Source organism: Corvus hawaiiensis, chromosome 23, assembly GCF_020740725.1.
Source record: "Corvus hawaiiensis isolate bCorHaw1 chromosome 23, bCorHaw1.pri.cur, whole genome shotgun sequence".
Taxonomy (NCBI): Eukaryota; Metazoa; Chordata; class Aves; order Passeriformes; family Corvidae; genus Corvus; species Corvus hawaiiensis.
Genome location: NC_063235.1, coordinates 3,887,844 through 3,907,786, shown reverse-complemented (window position 1 = coordinate 3,907,786; position 19,943 = coordinate 3,887,844). Strand labels below are relative to the sequence as shown.

The 19,943-nt window shown below is 50.2% G+C and overlaps 1 protein-coding gene across 4 annotated transcripts; it reads right to left on the bottom strand.

Annotated features, from left to right (window-relative positions):
• Positions 1-87: 87 nt before the first annotated feature.
• INPP5B (inositol polyphosphate-5-phosphatase B) lies at positions 88-15,502 on the bottom strand. Of its 4 annotated transcripts, XM_048327152.1 has the most exons (22): positions 15,081-15,502; positions 14,584-14,663; positions 14,092-14,189; positions 13,687-13,716; positions 13,101-13,211; positions 10,179-10,272; positions 8,631-8,801; positions 7,823-7,924; positions 7,330-7,444; positions 6,603-6,719; positions 6,099-6,286; positions 5,458-5,569; positions 5,187-5,296; positions 4,181-4,316; positions 3,568-3,678; positions 2,772-2,934; positions 2,392-2,627; positions 2,088-2,201; positions 1,644-1,728; positions 1,169-1,296; positions 807-918; positions 88-509 (listed from the first exon to the last, which is right to left on the bottom strand). In XM_048327152.1, the coding sequence occupies exons 1-22, from the start codon at positions 15,135-15,137 to the stop codon at positions 388-390; spliced, it is 2,592 nt and encodes an 863-aa protein (XP_048183109.1). In that variant the 5' UTR covers positions 15,138-15,502; the 3' UTR covers positions 88-387. The 4 variants fall into 4 exon arrangements, with proteins under 4 accessions (XP_048183109.1, XP_048183110.1, XP_048183111.1 ...); XM_048327153.1 differs by lacking the exon at positions 13,687-13,716; XM_048327154.1 differs by lacking the exons at positions 13,101-13,211; positions 13,687-13,716; positions 14,092-14,189; positions 14,584-14,663; positions 15,081-15,502 and adding an exon at positions 12,926-13,094.
• Between the last annotated feature and the right edge of the window lie 4,441 nt (positions 15,503-19,943).

Genomic DNA, 19,943 nt, shown 5'->3' with positions numbered 1-19,943 from the left:
GGAGCTCACGGGAGGAGGCGGAGCACAGCGCCCCCGTGCGGCCGCACGCGACTGACGGCCGCCACCGACACCGGGCAGAGGCCGGGAAAAGGCTCCAGATGTTTTTATTTATAGAGCAGGAACTTAAACATTCTCAGGTTTTTTAGCAAGTTAAATAAAATATAGTGTAAATATCAGCTGTCATATTTTTTACTTGTCTACATACAGCTTATTGAGAAACTTTATATACTTTACAGCGTAATCAGGTGTCAAAATGCCTGATCTCTGCCTTCAAAAGCAATAGATTGTATAAAATATTGTGATATCAAAAAAAGTGCCAGTATAATGTACAAAAAATATTTTTACAGTAATTCAATGTCTAAAAGTCAGATTAAATGCATCTGATATTCATGGTAAATCATCTCTCACAAGGAACTGATGGATAAATTGCTGAGCTTTCCTCTTCTCAGCTATGTCAGGCGTGGGATGTCCAGGAGGAGGTCGGAGTAACAAGCCACCAAATACACTGGCTGCAGGGAAAAGCCACACAGACACACAGTGAGAGCCCAGTGGTAGCAGCAGGATATCACGGGGCATTCCACCAACCCCAATCCCAGGAAAGGGTGCCTGGCTTTGGAATGAGGTAGAATAATGCTGATGATCCCCATAGCTCTGGGTCACTTTCCCAGGCTCCTGCTTTTCTATGTACTATTCACTTAAAATAAAAGGTTCAAAGCAGTACAAGCCATGACTGCACTCGGGTATTAAGTGTTTTATTGCCCTAACTGTGCAGCCCCCTGAATAGAGGGTTATTTTGCTTGCCTTACCAAGAATATTCACATCCAAATGGTTTTTCCCTGAATTCTTCAGTAGTTCTCGTAGAAATGCCATCAGATATTCAAATACATTTTTATGGCACACTGGTAGGTCAGAGATAATCTGAGGAGGGAAAACGCCAACATTTATATTGCAGACACAGCAGTGGCTTCCAGCTGCACCTGCTCCCAACATCCCCCTGTCTGCAGGTGCCCACAGCTCTTCATAACCCAGAAGCACCAGTTCCAGATCCTTTCTATCAACAGATGATTAAGTTACTGAGAGCAAAACCCAGTGACTGGGTTTAGCAGAGGACAGTTTGCCTCCTCTCCCTCTGGAATTGGAGCTGGTCCCTCAGGGAAGCCAGCAATACCTGGCAGCTCAGCCCGTAGTTGCTGGCACTCTCCAGACAGGAGCTGTAGAACCTGCAGCAGATGACAGGCTCGGGCAGGCTCTCCAGGAAGAGTAGCAGGGCCTCTGCCACTGAGTGGTTGCTGCCCACTGATCCAAACATGGTTAAGGAAGAGCACAGCACGATCTAGGCTGGTCCTATTTCTGCCGAAAAATGAATGAACTTTTGGTTAGGTGTCCCAGAACTCTGTCTACAGCTCACAGCTTTGGGTTAATCCCCTGGCCTCCAGACAAGCTGTTGCTGTTGGCAGTCGGACACTTGTGTAACTCACTGACATTGCCAGGACTCAACAGAGGCTTTCGGGGCGATGGCTCGAAGCCACGAGGAAATGCAGAGCTCAGTTACCCCAGGAGGAGAGACAGCAACTTAAAAACCTCTCTCAATTTTGGTCACTCTGGCATAGTGAGCCCTCCTGGACATCAGTCTAAAAGGATACGGAAAGTATCATACATTCCCTTGTCCAAACAGTCTCGGATTTGCTCAAATTCGGATCTGAGGCCTGGCTGCTGAAACAGGTCCTCCTGCAAAGACAAGCCTTTATCAGTCCAAGGAAAATAGAAGAATTTTGAGTAAATAGAACAGTGTCCTTATAATCTGCCTGGAAAATCTTTCCAAATTGGTGGTTATCACCCAAGTTTCAGCACAAACAGCTCTAGGAAGGCTGTGGCACTGCAGTGAGAGCAGTGCAGGAGGACACTGCTGATGCCTGGACACATAGACACAGTCACCAGCACCAAACACTACAGCCTGGGGCATCGGGATCACTTATCTCTCATGGCCTTTGACCAAACACACTCAGCTCGCAGTGATTGGTATTACCAGTATCTTCTTCAAAACTTAACCTAATGCTAACATCTCATTCTGTGTTTCCAGTGCCAACCTGCTGGGAAGCGTTGCGATTCAAGTGATCCACCATCATCCACAGCTCTTTTGGGATGTCTGTAGGCTTTTCATCTTGGGCAGGATCATCACTCATGTCTACTGGCATCAGGGTCTGAGGGAGGGCAGTGTGGGCAGGAAGGAGACAAACAAAACGTAGCTAGCCAAGTTCTTATTCAACCTGGCAAAAATACTTCACAAAGCTTATACCTGAGAACTGAAACTTTTTAATAAAAATAGGCAGGCCTTAGCATCTAGTTTTAATGCTCTTGTGTGTTTGGAAGGGAATCTTGTCTTTAACTCACAAGTTTCCGAATGGATTCTGCTGACATGTCCTGGATTGGTTCCCTCATGTAACACAGTGTATGGATGGGAGACCCAAAGCAACTTGGCAAATAGTTGCCTGTTATGGAGAGAAAATAATCTTTCCCTCTGACAAGATGTAAGACTAAGATATCTTCAAGTTTTTCCTCTCCAGAGTTTAAGCGAGTAGCTGTTGATTTATTAACAAACACCTCCAGCTCAACTGTGATCTCAGCATCTGCCAGATGATAAAAAACCCAGACTCAGTTACAACCAGTATTAAACCAACAGCCTGCAAACAGGCACAGCACTCTCAGAAGTGTAGAGGAAACTAAGCCAGAAGGGGACAATATTAACATGAGACAAACAAGGAGGAGCTCACCTGAGAGCAAGAAGCCCTTACTGGGATTAGCAGTCAGCCACTCCTTGCAGTAGGTTTCCTCATCTGGTTTGCTGATAAATTCGAACTGGCAGGGCACTTGGCCATTGCGGATTGTAAACCTCTCTACGTGCAGCTGCATGTATTTAACATCCTTGAAATGGATCTAGAAACAAATATCAGTCAACATCATCAGCCGATTCCACCTTGCTGAGCAGCAATTCCTGTCCTATGGTTTAATTATTAAGCAGCAAGACAACTAGATTAACCCCTTGCTCCCACATCCCATCTCTTCCAGGACTGCATTGGATCACACTTGCTTACTCTGAATGCCGAAGTCCTTTGCATCAGCGGGCCCTTTAAAACAAATGCTCCCCTCAAATAACTACAATAAAATTGAGAACAAGATAGCTGTAGCCTCAAGTGTCTCCTAGGCTTATCTTTATAGTCCCAACACACAAAGCAAGCGCTGGTTTGTGACCTTCTCCAGATCCTTATGATTTTACATTCTATGTTTGAAAGCACAAGTCAGAGCAAGGGTCACAAACCACCTTTTTACTTTCTCTCTTCCCACCTCAGGGAATGACACACCCTGTGTTTCAGCCTTGGACTGTGAATGGAATTCACTGGCATCTAAACAGGAACAAAGATTCCCGGGGCTTGCAAACAGAGAGCAGCTGAAAGTCAAAATATTCTACTTTTTGGAACCAGACCCCAGGGCCTAGAATCCATCTTCTACTGCTGGGGTCTAGGGTTTCTCAGTTCCTTCAGGGAGTGCTGGCACATGACCATGCCCTACCTCTCTGCAGGACAGTGTCACCGAGGGAATGTTGGCATTCTCCAGCTTATCCAGGGAGCGGACTATTTCCTCAAAGGCTTTTCGATAGAGCTCCTCATTCACAACCTTCACCTGAAAAGGACACACACTGCAACAGCTAGCATTTGTTGTGCCTCTGCAGAACAGCTGGAACACAGCTGGAAACATGGGAAGTAATTTGATTTTAGCAGCACACTGGAGTATACAACACAGGGAATGGGCAGAGCTGCTTGGAGCACTAATCTCCAAGATCTTCTCATGATCCAACAGTAAAGGACCTTGCCATACCAGCAAGAGTCACTCAGTCAGTACTAGATTAACCTTTTATTTTTTCCCCTCAGAAGAAATCAGAAGTTTGACAACACACTACTGTGTTCCCAAAGAACACCAACAGATACTCAGGCCTCATCCATCTTAACTGCAGTATCATTTACACAACCCTTGCTTACTATGATCAACAATCCCATCTCCATATATGATCCAGCCCACCTTTCAAGCCATTGTTTTCTGCGAATGCCATAAAAGCAGGAGAGAGAAATCAGCACCCAGGGGATGAGGTCAGCAGAGTTACTTCATCCAGCATTGACATACTTACCCCAATATCAAACACAGAGCTCACTGGCTTGTGGTCACTGAGCTTCAGAGCCATGTGGCTGCGATAGCTCAGCTGGGCAATGTTCTGCCCTTTCCAGAGTATTCGATCACACCACGCTGGAACACGACACTTCTCACTAAAACAGAGGGAAAAATCACCGTTTCCAGGCACAGTTCAAGTGCAGTAACAACACGGGGCAGAACACTGCTTGCCCAGAGATCAGGGTTTCCTGCCATGGCCTGGAGCTCATTCTCTATCAAAGTGTGTTTTTAACAATTTCTTTACATAGATATAAAAAGCTTGAGTTTCTACTATAAGGTATCTCCAGTGCACGCTTTACTTCCTACTTCTTCAAAGGTGCAAGATACAATTAACGTACAAAGCAATACTCAGGTATTTTTGACCATAAGAGCCATGAAAAATAAAAACTCAGGCTCTACATTTAAAGTTTGCATTTATTGTTTTCACTGACAGCTGCACAGATTTAATTTCTGCACTTGCAACTGAAGTTCCTGGTTTGCTAAGACTAGAGGAGCTGCTCTGTGTATAGAGCATTACAAGAAAGATGGTTCTCGTAGGCTTTTGAAGAACAGCACAGCTGACTCCATGTCAACCCTGACTGGTCTCACCTGAACAGGTACAGGAGAGATCAGCAAAAATGAGATCCTAAAAATTTTGCTTGGGAAAAAAACCAACAAACCAGACAAAAGAGAATTTAACTGGCTAAAAGGATTAATTAACTTTGTACACCTCTAAGAGGAAACCTAATAGGATTATTACTGGGAAAAAAATATTGGGAATATCTGACAAATAGTTGTGGGAGAAAAACAACGTAAATAGACAAAAACAGGAGATGAATTTTGGAGCGAAGGGAGACAACCAGAAATAATCTCAGAACTGTTCCTATTTACAGCATTAGACCTGCAATTTTTTTTAGCCTTGTTTTTACTTCCCTCAGTGATAAGACCAGCCATTTGTAGCATCACATCTGAGACAATCACTGTACCTTGTGTCCCAGTCATCACAGCCAGCATCATACTTGTATGTTGGCTGGAAAGAGATCTCTCCCTCTGTGAAGCCTTCAAAGGCTGCATTTGCCTTCATTTGCCTCTTCAGCTACAAAAGAAGAAAAGATGAAAACTTTAATTTTAGAGAAGCTCAAGCACAATTTCCATATGGAGTAAAAAGGAGACACTGAGCACAGAAAAGGCCAAGGAGTTGTGTGGTTTGTACCAAGCAGCCTTAACACCATGTGCAGGTAGGTGAGACATCAGTACCTGGTCATACTGGCAAAGCTCTAGAAATGCTTTCTCCTCTACAAGCTGCTTCACTTTTGCCACATCCAGTTCCTCCAGCCGATAATTGAGGTCCCCCAGCCATAGGATCACACTGAAAGAGAACATACACCAGAATGTGCAGAGGCCTGAAGCTGCCCCAGGGTGCAGCTGGCCGTGGGCAGCAGCTCCACTATGCAGCTCTGGGGCTCTCCCCATCACAACCCCTCTGATGAGAGCAGCCATAGCTGCTCTTATCAGGAATAACAAGAGTGAAAACTTGAAAGAGAAGCTACCGTTTCTATTTCTGATGTTATTAATCACTGTTCTGCATGTTTGTCACTATCTCTTAATAACTGGCGCTGTTATTATTCCATGGTGACTGAATTCCACAGCTGGGGAAGTCAGTGCTTATTCCTGCCCCATTCCCACTCCAGGCTTGAGAATAAAACAAGGCTTGGGAGAGCATAAGGCGACAAGCAACCTGTCAGAACTATGTGGGTGAGCCCTGTCCAAACCAGGTAAAGCATTTCCAGCTCTTCCAGCTGATGTTATGCCACTGAGCCCCCCTCCTCGTCCCTGGCACATTCACAAGGTGCTCCCTTGCACATGCCATAATTCCCACAGCCAGATGGGAAGCATACTCGTGTTTGCCAATAGTGAGAGGGGGCAAATTTGGATCCGACTGGCAGAACTGCATCCGAGAGCAGATGTCTTTGAAGTCCTGGTTCCTCCGCTCATATTCCTCCGTGTGAGCTGCGAGGTGAGAATTCACAATGCACATGCTGGTGTTATGGAATTTAAACCTGATGGCAACACCACCTTTGTTACCCTGAAAGATAAAGACAAAGACATTGGTCAGAAGCTTCTACACTGCAGATGAGTTACGAGCACTGGACAAGCCAGAAGACTTTGAGACAGACTGTTTATTCCAGAGGAAGGAATAGGCTGAAAATCCTAATTAGTGATTACTGCATTGAACATTAGCAAGCACCTGGCAGTCCCTCTTGCAGTGCCCTGAGCTGGCATGGGGATAGGACTATCTGCTTCTAGAGGCAGCCACAGCCTTAGCTGGAGGAATAACCGTTGCATCCAAGGAGAGGGGCTCTTCCAAATCTCACCCCTTCTCATGCAGTTACCATTCTTACCATCCTCCCCATGATTCCAGTTCCCACAGTCTCAGCTTCTACCTCAGAGATGTTCAAAGCAAGGTCTGCCTTCACATACAACAGGAGCATGATCCCCACCAGACGCACAAGTTTCACCTGAAAAACAGACCCTGGTCCATTCAATGCTGTAATGGAAGAAGTTTTGCTGAGAGAAGGCACATTGCCCCCCATCCATAACATGGGTCACCAAAAAGAAAGTTTCAAGATCATCCAGTGCACCAGCAGGGCTCACAGTGCACAGGCCCTCAGCAGCACAGCCCAGGAAGGACCTGGGAGCAACATCAGTAAAGGAAGTTGAAGCCCAAAGCAAGAGCCACAGCACATGCATAAGCCCATGGAAGGAGCTTCCCTTCAACAGCAGAGACAAGAGATGAAGCAGACCTGTAGAGCAGGAGCTAAAACATAAGCAGTATTCCTAACAAAATACCTTCACAATTCATTCCCCCATGCATCGTAGGCAGGCATGGAAGAAGGTACAAAATTTCCTATTCTCCTTCCCCAAGACAGCAGAAGCTCCCTTTGAGTGGGGAAGCCTGGCTCTGTTTCCCATCCTGCCCCTGCCTCAGCACCCTGCACAGAAACACTACCTATAGAACATGCAGAGCCTCTGGAAGACACAGTCACTGACAACAAGAGAAAGCAGAGGGAAAAGAGGCCCAAGTGGAAAATTACTCCACACTCAAACCTCCCCAAAAGCCACATTTACCTTTGCATATTTGGCATCTGGGTGAAGACTATCAGTTACAGCTTTAAACCATTCTTCTTCCTTCGGTGTGTCATTGAAAAAGAAGGCTTCTTTAGTCAGATCAAGCTCCTGGAAACTGTGTTAGAGAAAGGAACCCATGGATGCATGCATTTGTTTGTAACTGTCCAACCCCTGAAGAACTAAATCAGCTTATATTCACTAAATTTATACCTGAAAACTCAAATTCAGTTATATTGATTGTAGATGTATGTTAAATGTAAAGCTAAACTACTGTCATTATTACATCAAATGGCATTAAGGATTTTGTAACTCTGAGAGGCCAAACGCTACCAGACCACCAGCCCTTACCAGCTGTGGACACACCCACCCCGGAGCCGTGCAATGCACTACAGCAGTGTCAACATTCCTGTGGTGTCCTGGCTGAACTCCTCTGTGGGACAGATCCACCAGCACAGTCCAGATTTGTGAGGATGGGCCAGGGATAGACACTCACCCCACGCAGTAAATGTCAGGAGGGTCAGCATCACACCTCAGCCAAGGCTGGAGGCTCTCCATGGGCGACTGACCATTCACATTGTATGTCCCGACAAAAACCCTGCAAAGACAGTGACAGAATCCCAGAGCTGCAAACTGCAGAGCCCAGGAAATAGCACTGCTATTAACCAGGTAAATAATGTTCCATATAACTAACCTGTTGCCAGGGAAAATTAAGAAACGTGACAAAGTTTAAGTCCCTAAAATGATTTAGCTACAGCTGCACCTTTACAGACACATTTTTACAGAAGGACACATTGTTATACACAAAGTATTAAAGAAATAACAAAAATAAGACGGTATCTGTGCAGTAGCAGTTTGAAATTATAAATTCACAGAATGAAATGCATAAAACAATTTCAAACACAGTAAAGTTTTGGTCCTAATTATATATTTCACTCAAGCTCTTTCTTACGAGCTTATTGGAACAACTACATGGATAAGCAGTGGACAAAAATGGAGAGGGAGAAGGCTGGAGTGTGCAGAGCTGATGCATTTCCAGACACAAATAAGCACAGAAAAAAGTGATTTCCAAAAGGCCATTTCCTCCACAAGAACCATGAGGCAAGTCTTGATAGAGACATGAATGAAATTCTGCTCTGCTCATGCCTAAACGTGGAAGGAAAACTATTCTGGAAAGTATGGATCATACTTTTCTACAGAAATTCCTGTTTGTGGGGACACAGGATGGACTAGATGAGTTATTCTGACAGTCTATGCTAAGTTACAACCCACAAAAGTAAGTTCTTCTCAGGAACGATCATTACCTGTAGTTCCGGATGTGTGTGTAGGAGTCCTCCATTTGTACAAGCTGAGATTTAATGATAGTATCTCTCAGTCCAAACTTTGGTTCTGATAAGATTGAGGCCTTGTTCGAAGCCATGACACGGGAGGCCCGAACCTGTTCAGTTCTCACTTCAGGCTTGAGTTTGTTTTGCCTGCAAATGAAAGCAAAACTGCAGATGAAGCCCAGGCTATCCCCACACCCTAACTAGCACATTTCTGCCACTGAGGCCTTAATTCAAATTTTTCTGTCTGTTCACTAAAGACAGATAACATTTGGGATAAGCCAAGAAGACTGAAAAGAGCATTTCTTAGCAGGGTTGAAATCTCCAGACAAAACCAGTTTAACTAACTGAAACAACAAATGGTTTTCACCATCGTGCTGCAGCCTGTTGACACAGAGCAGGCCTTACTCACACCTGGAAAATGAAACAAAACCTGTACATCTTCCCTGCTTACTGGAGCAAGGAGAGGGAAATCTCATCTCCCTCTGCCTCTGCTCAGCCCTTCTGACCTCAGCCAGAAAATGAAGAACTGTGTTTGTTTGTAAAGCCTTCTGGTGGAAATCTTCCAGCTCTGCCCAGAGTGGGTGGAGGTAGAGGTGGTTTTACTTTGTGTCTCCTGGCTCTGCAAACTCCTTTTGCAAAGGAATAATGCCACAGCTTGGGAATTCCCACCAGCAATTGGATGGTATAAATTTAAGGTCAGCAACCTGCATACCAGTGCCAAGGACAGCACATGGACAGACTCTGAATTATATGCATCAGGGTCCACAAAGTCCTGGGAACTGGAAAATGAAACTGTAACATTTTAAGAGTGTATCTATGAGACACAGTGGCTGTAAGCCAAAGCTCTCTGAATTCAAAATAAACAGTGCTAGCAGGTCCCGTCCCACTAAACAGCCAAAATATGCCCAAACAGGGGACTGACAGTATTGTCTCTGAGGGAGTGGAATGAAATTTCCACTAATGTTTTGACAGTATGCTTATGCTGAACTTTTTTCTCTCTTAACTAGAACCTGCAGATTCTCATCTCAAAAAGTTGCCAGCTTCTGCTCTGACCCCCTCACCTCTGTGCACTGACCCACCACGGCCACCAGCAGATGGAACTGCTAACATGGCCACAGGATTGCTGTAGCGGGTGAGTGCAGAGCTCACCCACTGGCACCAGGGACACTCCCTTCCCTTCCCCTCAGTGTCCAGGAAACTCACATCACCAGAAAAACCCATATCACCAAGAAGCTCAAAGAGCTCTCTGTACATTCTGATTCTTTCTCTAGACATCAAAGCACCAACCATTTACCAAACCCAGTTCATTCCATCCTTACACAATCACCCAGGATCCAGAAGGCTGGTGGTCTCTGTGTTTACTGTCACTATACTGAGACCCTGTGAGGAGGGAGGCACAACTAAACCAGCACAGAAATGTGGCCACCACTTTTACTCCTCACTTGACCTTCCACAAGGAGTTGCTGATGTGCACAGCTCACTTCAGCTGCAGCACCAAACCTGAACACGACAGAGACGCTGTACCTGGGAGCGCTTCTATCACTGCTGTCGTGGCTGCAGCTCTGACTGACTGCAGCTTTTCTTCCATTTTGTTTGACACCTTCAGAGCCAACCGCTTCTGGAAAAAAAAAAAAAACAAAAAGTTTCACTTTAACCACAAAGTGTTCTTCAATTTATCAACATGCTTATGTAAACACTGGCAAAAATCTGTGGGCAGAAAATAATTTAGATTTGTGTGGAAAAACAAAGTACCCCACAGTCTCTCTTTCAGCTATCTGACAGATTTAGCTTACTCTGACCCAACTGTTTTGTGATGATGCAGCTTCCCCTGCAGAGGAAGAAATGACAGGAGCCACAGAGAGCAGCAGAACCACTGTCTGCTGTGGGAGCACTTGCTGCTGGCTCTCCTTTACAGCTAAGCTGAAGCAGGACTTAGCAGCACAAAATCCAGGGCTTTATCCCAGGAATCTGAAAAATGTATGTTAATAGCAGATTTTTCCTTTCTGAAGCAAGACAGGAAGTATAAAGAAAGGGGAAAAAAGGGGAAACAAACACACCACACAGTAGCATTTAAAGGGTTTCTACCTATATGTAAATACCCAGCAAGGCACAGGTGTCTCCCCCCTCAAGACACCTCAAGGGCCGTACAGAGTCACACCACGGACCCACTGAACCTCAGCAGAAACACCTGCCTCAATGCAAACTGCACACTCCTAAAAGAATAACAGGGCTGCTACCACACAAATCAAACTAACCACAGGAGTGACACTAAACACATCACACTACCTTAGCAAAATTTGACCAGTCTTTCAGCATTTTGTTTCAGTTACAATATTCTGCTCCTACAAGTTGCAAAATAACAGTTAAAAAAGAGGATTCCAGGGAAGGTCTCTGTGTTTAAGATGCAAAACCAGCAATCTTAAAATCATGCTCCTTACCACACAAATCTAATGATGAGGTAGAAATTGTTAAGATTGTTGGTTTCTAGGCATTCAGCTGAGCTTCTTCTTCAGTGAACACAGCCCAGAAAAAATTAAGATGTTATTGCTGTCACAGAACATTCTGCAGAACAAGAGCGCAAAACAGAAATAGAACTTGCAGTAGTTCACCCGGCCCTTGGGATACAAACCAGCTGGCAAGAAGTGGCCAAATTCTCAGCCTGGAAAACCTCCTCTGCCCAAGAGCCCTCTGAGAATAGACTGTGTAAGAGGATTTATCAGTGCCTGGATGCAGAAGAGCATGTGACTGAAACCTCACTGCAGATCACACAGCTCAAGTCAAGCAGAATTGACCAGGAGCACACAGAGATGCACTGGGAAGTATGGGCCTGGGGACCTGGGACACAGCAGTTTCTCCATGGGCATTACTCAATTACTACTCCTTGGACCTCTGCAAGCTCTCCCGATAACAGCCATGCAACATCCCCTTGAGAGTGAGTGACAGGAACCAACCTGAATCTTCACCTCAGTGGACACTGGTTACTTTTGTGCCAAGAGCAGATTCCCAGGCTTTATTACCCACATGGGTCCATGCCACTCGCCAGTATGCAGAAGGCATTATTGCAGAATGGAAAGACGTGTGAGCCTGCTGCTGACACAACTGCTACATGATCCAAAGATCGGAGTTATACATCACATCATGCATTTTAGCCTCGTGGGCGGAAATCAGCTTTAGGTAGCAACCTCCTAAGAAAGAGATTAGCTTTGGAAGAGGGCTGTTTTCTTTAGATAAATTTATATCTAGCCACAGATTTCTGTAGTCAGAGGAATCTATATGGTAACACTCTGAAGTGGAATAATGACCTTGTTCAATAATTGAACTGAGCACAGAAATACAGAGGAACATGCAGAGATTACAGGAGGTCTCAATTGCACAGGATTTGTAGTTAAATGATATTCAAGCAGTAATAAAGGCATTAATGTTAAAAATGTGCAGTGACATTATAGTATTGTTCTACAGCAGGAAAATGTATCATATCTCCTGGATAAAACAGGATTCATGCTTAGCGTGCAAAGGGGAGAATTAAATTAGCCTTCATGCAATGAGAGCAGCCCAGCCTAAACGCAGCAGGGTACAGCAAAATGCCAACATTCAGGTTTTGAATCCCACACTGACTTCCAGGAACTGCTGTAGCTCTGAATCTTCTCACACGCGCGCTCTTCAAAGCGGGAAACGCCACCAAGCACCGTGAGCGGCGGGGCCGGTGCAGCCCGCGCCCACCCACGGAGGAGGCGGCGGGAGAGCGCGGCCTGCCCGGCAGAGGCGACCCGGGCGCACGGGGTGAGCACCGGGCGGCAAAGCCGCCGGAGTCCCGGCAGCCAGCGCCCGGCAGCAGCTCCGCGCCCGCTGCCCGCGACAGAGCGGCCCCGAAGCGCCGCCGGAGCAGCCGGAGCCGCGACGGAGCTGCCTCTCCGCCTCCCTCCCGCCCGCCGCCGCGCCGCGGAGCTCCGGGAGCGCCGGGCGGGCGGTCAGCCCCGCCCCAGCCCCGGCCTCACTTCCCGGGACAGACGCCGGCCGGGCAGCACGGTCCCCCCACCCGCCCCGGCGGGTCCCCGCGCTCACCTCGGCGGGCCCGCCCGCCCGCGGACATCGCCGCAGCTCGGCGCCACGGCCGCCCCGGCCTCAGCCCGGCCCCAGGGCCCGCCCCGGCCCGCCCCGGCCCGCCCCCGGGAGCCGCAACGCCGCAGCCCCGCGCCCGTTCGGCCTCGGGCCCGCACAGCAGCCGCTGCCTGCGGCACAGAGCATCCGCCTCTGCCCCCCAAAACACCGACCATCGCTGCTGAGCTGCCTGACGACGGGGAATCGCGACCCACGACAGTGCTGGGCGAGTTTCAGCAGAGAGAGGTCAACGCTGCTCTTCCACACGCAGGAGAGACGAGCAGTCGCAACACCTGCCCGGCCAGACCCGTACATGCACAGTCACATCCGCACGCATGGAGCTCGTACCTGGGCTGCACCTGCTGACCTCCTGCAGGAACGTGCGTGTGTGGGAGCCGAAGGGCAGCTGCACTGTCAGTCGATCGTCTGCTGAGCTGATCTGGACAGTCACGTCAGAGCCTGAGGACATCGGGAGAAAGAGCTCCTGTGGGTCGTGACAAGCCTTCGCAAACTCAGCGTTTCTTCATTCTACAACGGTGGGTGTGTGCATGCACTCAGCCTTTGGCAACATTTTGCCATGCCTTCTTACCATGTTCCTTTCCAAAAGTTTACATGAGAATGCCACTTAAAATATAAAAATAATAATTTATAAAAATTTTTATTCTGCTTGTTCAGTGACAATAATTAATCTTCCAGCAGCAGTTGAAAGGCATATGAAAAATTAGTTCCCTTGGTTGAACGGGGGTGACGATGCTCATTAGCACCAACTAACAATGGCCAACAGCATGGCAACTGCCCCAGGAGCCACAGGGCACAACCCCTCCCCAGTCAACTCCCCCAGACCAAGAGCCCTCCACTCCTGCCCCACTGTGTGCAGCTGGCACAGGGCCCAGAGCACCTGTAATGCAGGCACTAAAGCAACCCCAGAACTCACCAATGACATGAAGGTCACTGTCAAGTACAACTGCAAAAGTAAGACAAAGTTCAGTTGAAAGCTAAGCAACAGATTTGCAGACTACGCTGATACTTTGAGGTTAGTGAGCTCAGCAACTTCTCCAAACTCCAAACGTTCCTTGCAGGAACAGAGGCAGGCAGAACAAACCTGCTGGGCAGGGGCTGTGGCTGGGGCCTGATGGGACATAGGTACTCTGGTCCTCACAGGGCCCTGCCAGAGATGCCGTGTGATGCACAAGTTTCACCAAGGATAACAAACTGAAGAAAAAATGTGAAGGCAGAATAGATTGCAATTTTCAGGAAGTAGAACAGCAAAATATGGACTCCAAACCCCTTCATCCCATTCTTTGGAACTGGCCGCTGAGCCACCACAGTGTGTCAGTACCTTCTTCCACTGCAAACCCATCGCTGATGGAGATCACTCTCTCCAGTGAGACATCCTCAGCTGTGATGGCCATCCGCCGGTGAGTGTACACATAGATCCTGCAAGCACAGAGCAGACTTGGAGGTAAAGCCTCCTCAATTCTGGCATGTCTGTAGACAGACAAGCACAGACCCCATCCCACCCAGCAGCACCTGCTAGCACAGCCTCATGCAAATCCCAAAGTAACTCCTCAACCACGTGCCCACCCACCTGCTCACCCCATCGCTTAAATAATGTGTTCACATTACTGGCAGAGCAGAGCAGCTCATGGGCCTGGGGCTTCTCACTGACTACCCATAACATCAAGGCACCATGCCCTCAAACTGCTGCCCTACAAGACTGCACCCTGGTGATGGGAGGGGGTTCTCAGGCGGCTGTCGAGGCTCGTGAGAGACCCGGAGAGTTCCCTCAGATGCTCTCCCCGCCCGCCCCGCGCTCCCGTCCGGCACCCACGCGTGCTGCCCGCGGCACTCCACCAGGCCCAGCAGCCGGCTCTCCACACTCTCCCCCGACGCCAGCAGGCCCTGCACCGCCTGCGGCTGCGGGTCAAGGAACGGTGGGACAAGCGGCAGGGAGCGGGGACAGAGCGGACGGAGCGAAGATCGGCGGGAAGGAGCGGGGGGGAGGGGCAGGGACAAACCGGAGGGAGCGGGGACGGAGCGGAGGGAGCGCGGCGGGGACAACGGGAGGGAGCATCGGGAACAAATCGGAGGGGACGGGGACAGATCGGCGGGAAGGAGCGGGGGGGAGGGGCAGGGACAAACCGGAGGGAGCGGGGACGGAGCGGAGGGAGCGCGGCGGAGACAACGGGAGGGAGCATCGGGAACAAATCGGAGGGGACGGGGACAGACCGGCGGGAGCGCGGCGGCACCGCGGGGACGGGCGGGAGCGGGGAGAGGGGCCCCGCCACCCCGCACGGCTCCGCGCCACCGGGGCCGATCAAAGGATACGATCCGGCAGGTCGCCCCCCTCGCTAGGCTCTCCTGGATGGCGACCGACTGGTCCATCTCCGCCCCGGCAGCGCGCCGGACGGCGCTCCCCGGGGCCGGCACCCAGCGGCTTCCCCGGCAGCGGCTGCGCGCTCTGGGCGGCTGTCGCGACACGATGCAACGCGGCGGCGGCGGCTCCCCCCAGCAGGGCCGCCCCCGCTGCCGCTCCGTTATCGCTCCGCTCCGGCCGCGGGACGGGCACGGAGCCGCCGGAAATAACGGGGCCGCCACAGGAACCACCGGCGGGAACGGTCGCGCCCGGGAGGGACGGCAGCCGAGAGGATGCTGCACGGCGGGATGCGAACGACGGGGGAGGCACGGCACGGCACGGCCCTACCCGGCGGCAACTCCTGCGGCCGAACCCCGCGCCTCCGGTCGGCCCTTCCCGGAAGGAAAGGGAGACGGAGAGGAGGAACCTCTCGGGTTGGCAGACATGGGAAAGGTTAATTTCCATGGAAAATCGCGAGATGCTCTTACTTTCAGTAGCACCTTGAAATTTTTTTTTTTTTTTTTAATTTCAAGACGACCCAGCACAGGAGCCGGGTTAGTCTGCAAATCAATTAATGCGGAGTGTGGGAGTAGGTGCTATAAAATATCACCAGAGCCTTTTGCACTGTAGAGACGGAGTTTGGCCTAAATCAGCTCCTTCCACAAATGTAGGAGATGTAGGTCAAAAGACAGGGAAAATCCGAGTGGTCTTGGCTAGTGACAGCTCTGCACCACTTCCCCAGTCCCTCTCTGCTCACCAACGGACAAGGGAACAGTCTGAAATAGCTGCTATAAGCACCAAACCTTACAAGAATTGTGGTGCTGGGCTGTGTTTTTTGAGACAGAGGAACCCTTGACATGGATACGCTGACACTGGCCTGAAACAAATTAAACGCATGCCCCAAAAGCTGAACTGCGGTTTCGTTGTACCAGAACAGACACTGCAACGTGGGAAGGGCCGGTTGTGGTAGAATGACGCGTTTTCCATGCAGCCCCACATCCGCTCCCGCTGCTGCTCGCACGGCAGCACCCCGTTAGGGCTGGCAGTGCTCCATGAGGGCCAGCACCGCAGAGCCTTCCTGCCGGGAAAGCACGCAGGGCTCCAAGGGCTCAAACCCGCCCAGCCCAGCTCTCCCTCCCTCCCACAGGTCACACTGTGCTCAGCCACACTCAAAACACCAGCACCAAAGGGGCCTGACACAAAGATTTTAATATTTTGCAATCTTTTCTCTAAGGAACCAGTGGCAGCAGAGGACAGGGCTGGCAGGGAACAGCACCGTGCGTGTGTGCTCAAGCGGCAGCGCATTGACTGCAGGTAATTCTGCCTGACCAGCTCCACCCGTGCTCTGTGTGCTGCAAGAACAGGCTGGGGGAGCGCCAGGGGTGGTTCATGCCCCAGGCTAATGGTCACCTCTGGGCTCTGCCTTAAGCAGTAGAGAACCATAGATGCGAAGCAGAATTATGAGACACTTTTAGCTTAATCTCATTTCCCTGCCTAAGACTGGGAGATGAAACATAAAGCTACTATTTTACCTACACAGGCAAGAAGCATTTTGTTGCCAGAGCACTTTGGAACTAACAGGTCAGAGGGGGTGCAGGGAGACTGTGCCACAACTAGGTCATTGATTAGAGCTGCCCCTGTGCCTCAGTCAAGGCAGAATTTTCTGGTTTTTAAGGAGAACTAATACCCTCATTCCATCTCCTGAGGTCTCCCATTCCAGCAGCACAGAAGCACACACTGCACCACTCCCAGGATCCACAATTAGCTGGCAGGTCTCTCAGACCTACAGGATTTGGACAGGGCAGAATCCCTTGGCGTAGCTTTCTGAGTTCATAGATTAAGTGCTTTTCCTCTGGATACACAGGGGGAATCTTGTTTTCAAGTATTTAAAATTTACTGAAATGCCAGGACTCACCCATCCTGGGATGGTGTAGGATTCAGAGAGCAGCTTAAGGCTGGGGTATAGGATCAGCAGTGGGGCCCTGCACAGGACCCTGAAGGGTGTGCAGCTGCCCATGAGCAGACGCAGAGGGCCCCAGACACCTTGTTTGTGGGACAGGGACAGTACAGAGGGAATTTGCTAGCAAACTTGGCCAAAGTCAGAGAGCAGCAGGATCCTACTGAGTTCTGCAGAGCTCTGCTGCAGGAGAGGCTGCAGAGCCTCCCAACTGCTGCCTAACTCCAGAGGGAAGTGGAGACCCCATAATTCAAGAGAAGGACCACCCCACACGACATGACCTTCAGGAGTGGGACCAATGTCACCTGCCCAGCGCTATTGACGTGAACTTTGCCGTCCAGTTTCAGACAGCTGACTTTTGGGGTGGCCAGGCAGCACTCCTGGTAACAGGCAGCCTTCATCCCACCAGCACAGGCTGGTTTGGCAGCCTTGCAGGCTTTGCTACATCCTGCCATGTAATTCAAGCCCATCTTCTTCATCTGGAAGGAGAGAGATATTAGCCTGGGGCTCATGCCAAGCCTTTAGTATTCGCATTACAGGAACACAGTGCTCTGCAGCCCAGGCCATACCTCACAGAAGTCCTGCCCCAAAATGCATCTAGTGACAGTCTTCCTGCCTTTGAAACACTTGTCCCCATGACAGGAAAACACTGCACACACTTTACCCTATGAGAGAAAGAACCAGGGAGACACCATATGTCCATCAGACTCCCAGGACAAAAACTGCATTTCAGACAGCCCTTCACTCCCGAGGGCTCCTCTCCACCCTCCTCCTCCCCACCCCCCCCCTCCCCTTTCTTCTGGTATTTGTGCTCTCTTAAGAATTTTAGATCCAGAGATAAAGGAGTACTCTAAAACTGCAAGAAACTACTGAAAGACTAGCAGAGCACACAAGTTTCAAGCCTCTTTTTTCTTCCTCTTAACAGGGCTCTGCAAAGATAAGCACATTCCCCACCACTAGGCTCAGGAAAGGGCTGCAGAGTCCAGTGGGTCCTGCACCCTCCGTGCAGCTGCAGGAAGGCTCATCCCCGTGGTCAGGTCAAACTACCTGAGCTGATGCAAGTGCTGGGCTGGGGAACAGGCCTGATGGACTGGGATAAGGCCCACTGGATAGGGCTCCTTATGGACTCCTTACTTCCAGTGCTTGTTCAGGATTTGTTGCCCTTCCAGAGTCAGCTTTTTATGCCATAAAGCAAGTGGAGGTGAGACCTTTTCCTGTCCCCTGCTCAGGTGGGAGCTCAGCTGTCCCGGCAGCCACAGAGCCCAGAACCCATGGATGCAGCAGCCTCTGCTCCTGCGGTACCTACGTTTTGGGGGGAAGGCCAAGGGGTGCTGGTGGTCGTCAGTGACACGGTGGTGGGTGGCAGGTCACCTGTAAACACATGAGGAGCCCTGTGAGGCTGCACCCAGCATACAGCCTGCACAGGGCCCTCCACAGTCACATAGGGCCGGATTCACCAGCATGGCTCATACTGTGGTCAGAGCTGCCAGGGCCACCCTGCCCCTCACCCAGCTCCAAGGACAGAGTGAGCCCCAGGGCAGAAGAGATGCAGTGGTGCAGCCACAGCCCCTCCACGATGGGTTCTGCCCACCCATCTCCCACCTCTGCCGCAGAACAAAGCTCGGCCGGTACCGTAGGCACTGGCGTTGAGCCTCAGGCAGAGCGGGCCAGCGCAGCACTCCAGGGCACACTGCTGCCTGCTCACACTGGCGTTGGTCCTGCACAGCTCCGCGTCACATCTGCTGCTGCACCTGGCTGTGTAGTTTGTGCTGGAGAAACGATAAAGCTGCAACAGGCAGAGTCAAAGGATAAAGTGAATGTGAAGAGGTACCACCATAAAAGAGCAGAAATAAGTGACAGACTGTCAGAGAGAAATAGGAAATGGAGATGGACACAGACTTAATGGAACACTGTGGATTCCTGAGATAAAGAAAGGGAAGGCTTTCCCTGTTGCAGCCCCCTTGCATCTCCATACCTCGCAGTAAGTCTCATTATGGCAGGTGATTGTTCCATTGGCATGGGCTTCATCCTGGTAACACCTCTCTCCGGAGCACTGAAAGCTCTGGCAGGTTTGCTGGAGAGACAGCAGGGTGTTACCTTGCAGCAAAGCCTCCTCGCACAGCACTGCAGGGCTGTCCCCAGCCACAGCCTCACTGTCTGAAGGGGCCACCCCCACCTGGCCACCCGCTGTGCTCCCTTCCACCACAGGAGGTGCTCCCATGGCACTCCTGGATCTTGTGACTGACCAGCTGGGCAAGTGACACTGTCCATAGGGCTGCAATGGCCCAGCAATACCCCTCTTTCCATTCCTTCCCTTACCATTGTCTCTTCTGCTCCCTTCATAGAGGTGTTGGTGGCCACCAAAGAGGCATTGTTGGCGGAGGCCAGCACTATGGCATTCTTGGTGGCCGCTGAGGTGTTCTTCATGGCTGTGGCCACCACTGAGGTGTTCTTGGTGGCTGCCAACACATTGTTGGTGGCCTTGTCTACCACCGAGGTGTTCTTGGTGGCCACCAAGGTGTTGCTGGCAGTGGCCACCACTGCGGCATTCTTGGTAGCGGCCATCACCATGACATTCTTGGTGACCACCATGACTGCAGCATTCTGGGTGGTCACTGAAGTGTTCTTGGTGGCCACAGCCACCAATGAGGCCTTCTTGGTGGTCTCCGCCCCTACCGAGGCGTTCTTTGTGGGCACTGAGGTGTTCTTGTTGGCTGTGGCCACCACCGAGGTGTTCTTGGTAGCCATCACCATGGTGTTGGCAGCTGTGCTGTGCTCTGAAAAACACAAAGCTCCTGCTTGGTGAAGGAAACACCAAGGAAAAACGTGCTCAGTGAGCCCCATATCCCTTTCTGAGCCATGGCACAGTACAGAAGGA

What these genes read in the sequence shown, in the direction of transcription:
- INPP5B (XM_048327152.1), bottom strand. Translation starts at nt 15,137, where the DNA reads ATGGACCAGTCGGTCGCCATCCAGGAGAGCCTAGCGAGGGGGGCGACC. An exon ending in TGGGTTTGCAGTGGAAGAAG is followed by an intron (nt 13,717 to 14,091) that starts GTACTGACACAC and finishes TTACTTTTGCAG; the next exon opens with TTGTACTTGACAGTGACCTT. An exon ending in CCTGACATTTACTGCGTGGG is followed by an intron (nt 7,445 to 7,822) that starts GTGAGTGTCTAT and finishes TCTCTAACACAG; the next exon opens with TTTCCAGGAGCTTGATCTGA.